Source organism: Alosa alosa, chromosome 24, assembly GCF_017589495.1.
Source record: "Alosa alosa isolate M-15738 ecotype Scorff River chromosome 24, AALO_Geno_1.1, whole genome shotgun sequence".
NCBI classification, from domain to species: Eukaryota; Metazoa; Chordata; class Actinopteri; order Clupeiformes; family Clupeidae; genus Alosa; species Alosa alosa.
Genome location: NC_063212.1, coordinates 17661568 through 17664067, shown reverse-complemented (window position 1 = coordinate 17664067; position 2500 = coordinate 17661568). Strand labels below are relative to the sequence as shown.

The window sequence follows — 2500 nt, the reverse complement described above, 5'->3', positions numbered from 1 at the left end:
AGAATAGGCCACCGCGGGCCCCTCCGATTGGCCCAGGGCGACGTGTGAAAACGCCAACACCCGGCGCCGATCTCCCTCAGCTGTCTGAGTGCGCCGTGCTCGTTAGCCGAGAAAGTGGTCGCCGCGGCGACGACGGACAAGCCAAGATGTGTTGCGTCGTGCGCTGCACACACGCTCAACCCTCTCGTTATGTCCGTCAAAGCGTGCACGATTGGCTGTAACTCGAGGAGGGGAGACGGCTCGGACGCAATAAGACCGAAAAGCTCTCTGATTTAAGCCTGAGGGATGCGAGTTCTCACCTTCGTTTTCAATGAGGAGGGAATGAGGCCAACTTTCAGTTACACCTTCTGCACTGCTCTTCCATAAAGCATGGCACAGACTAAATATATAAATGCTAATACTTAATACTGTACATGAAGATTCAATTATTTACAATTAACAACTACATTACAATGTTAATAAACCAACCATAATTGTCAATGTACCATGAGCATTCACAAACCTTATGTAACTATTCACACTGGAATTCACTGTTTGTTTATGTTAACACATGCCTGACACTTCACATTCAAAATCTCTGAATAAACATCATTGGTACGCCATGAACTTCAGCATAACTCAGATCCTGTACACACCTGGTCATAATGATCAGATTCCACATAATGGCCACATTCATGATCTAATAACTCAGACAAATTTCAGAGGTGGTCTGGCCTGCATGTGTCCAAATTAAGGTAATTCACGGAACATTAGTTCATTCATTTAATTTGTTTCGTTACTCAAAGACTCAAAGTTAATTTTTTTACTTTAAAAGGTTTTTACTCAATCTGTTGTTTTTGAAGGCTGACCTGGATCTCTTTAACATCATATGGTTTCTTAAAACGTTTTCAGTGAGATGCCAAACATGTATCCTCAGAGAACACATGGTTCTTCTCAGAATGTTTCCACAAAGCTGTTGTAATGTATGACCGCCGTTGATACAGTCCTGACCAATATAACCTGGTTTTACGAGCGGAGCATGGCTGCAGTGAAGCTCTGAGAGGTGAACATGGCAATTAAGTAGACAGATGTTTTAAATGCTTTTCAAATATTTTAAAAACTGTATCTCATGACCTAACTAACAAAACCATTGCTATGACTTCAGAGCAGACACATGGACCCACGCAGAGCTCAACTCCATTTCTGAAGGAAAGGAAGGTTACACAACATTATCAAAGAATTAACATGGTATTTTGCACCATATAGTCTTTAACTTAATATGATCTTAATATATTGAATAAATGATTATTATTTAATAAATATAAATAATACAAAATTAAATATGAACAAAAAGTGATGGTTGTTTGATTTTTTTCAAACATTTTTTTTTTTTTTTTTTCAAGTCATATACCTGTAGACCTTGATAATTCTTGGGTGACAACATGCAGTAAGTAATACAATTTCGTAAACACAAAAACTTCCACCACATGACAAATGTTTTTCCCCATCAACATCTTATGTTTCAATACAGACTCTGGCCGACCTGACTCAGCTAAGACCTCTGGAATCAGTTAGCAATCTGGACCAAAATGAATCAGCAACACATGAAAAACACAACCAGTAACTAATACTAGCCTGAAGTATACATTCTTGGAAATGACGATCTAGAAAAACCTGTTTTGCATCAACATCAGCAAAGTAATTGAGTCTGCTTTGCTGGATGGTGACTGTGTACCAGGATATCACAAACAGTGATTATGTAAGAAAGGGAATTCACCACAGTGTGCAGTGCGCTAAAACCTACAAGTAGACACGATGATGTCTTCTCTGTTTTGTGTGCTACACTCTGGGGGCATTTACAAGCTACTTGGCTGCTTTACTGTAGCTGCTGGAACTAGCAACTCGAGCTAGGTAAAACCGATTGTTTACCGCTGTAGCTACTTGGCTGCTTTAGCTGCTGGAACTTGCAACTCGAGCTAGGTAAAACCGATTGTTTACCGCTGTAGCTACTTGGCTGCTTTAGCTGCTGGAACTTGCAACTCGAGCTAGGTAAAACCGATTGTTTACCGCTGTAGCTACTTGGCTGCTTTAGCTGCTGGAACTAGCAACTCGAGCTAGGTAAAACCGATTTCGGGTTCTTCTGTACCGTGACACCAGATTTCTCTTTTAATCGGGGTAGTCACATTGAGACAAGGTCTGTTTTGGAAATTTTCATAAAAAAAGGTTTCGCAAAAACCTTCAACATTAATGGAATTATTATGAAATACAACAGCCAGTGCAAGACATCTAGAAATGTTGTACAATTACAAAACTCAGAGAGAGAGAGAGAGAGAGAGAGAGACACACACACACAGACACACACACAGAATACAAACACACAGAGAACAACACACACACACACACACACAGGAACGCACAGGAACGCACGCAGACACACACACTGCACACACACATAAGCATAAGCCCTCAGCACTGACCTGGTAGGAGGGGCCGCAGACCGAAGGGACCGCGGGAGGGCGAG

General features: G+C 41.3%; 1 protein-coding gene across 3 annotated transcripts in view; it reads right to left on the bottom strand.

Annotated features, from left to right (window-relative positions):
- Nucleotides 1-2500, bottom strand: part of LOC125289775 (protein Dok-7-like) — a 41970-nt gene that overhangs the window by 20584 nt on the left and 18886 nt on the right. For all 3 annotated transcript variants that reach the window (XM_048236764.1, XM_048236766.1, XM_048236765.1), the window contains exon 5: nucleotides 2457-2500. This exon is cut by the window's right edge and continues 76 nt beyond it. In XM_048236764.1, coding sequence (XP_048092721.1) covers nucleotides 2457-2500 — 44 coding nt within the window. The remainder of the gene's footprint in view (nucleotides 1-2456) is intronic.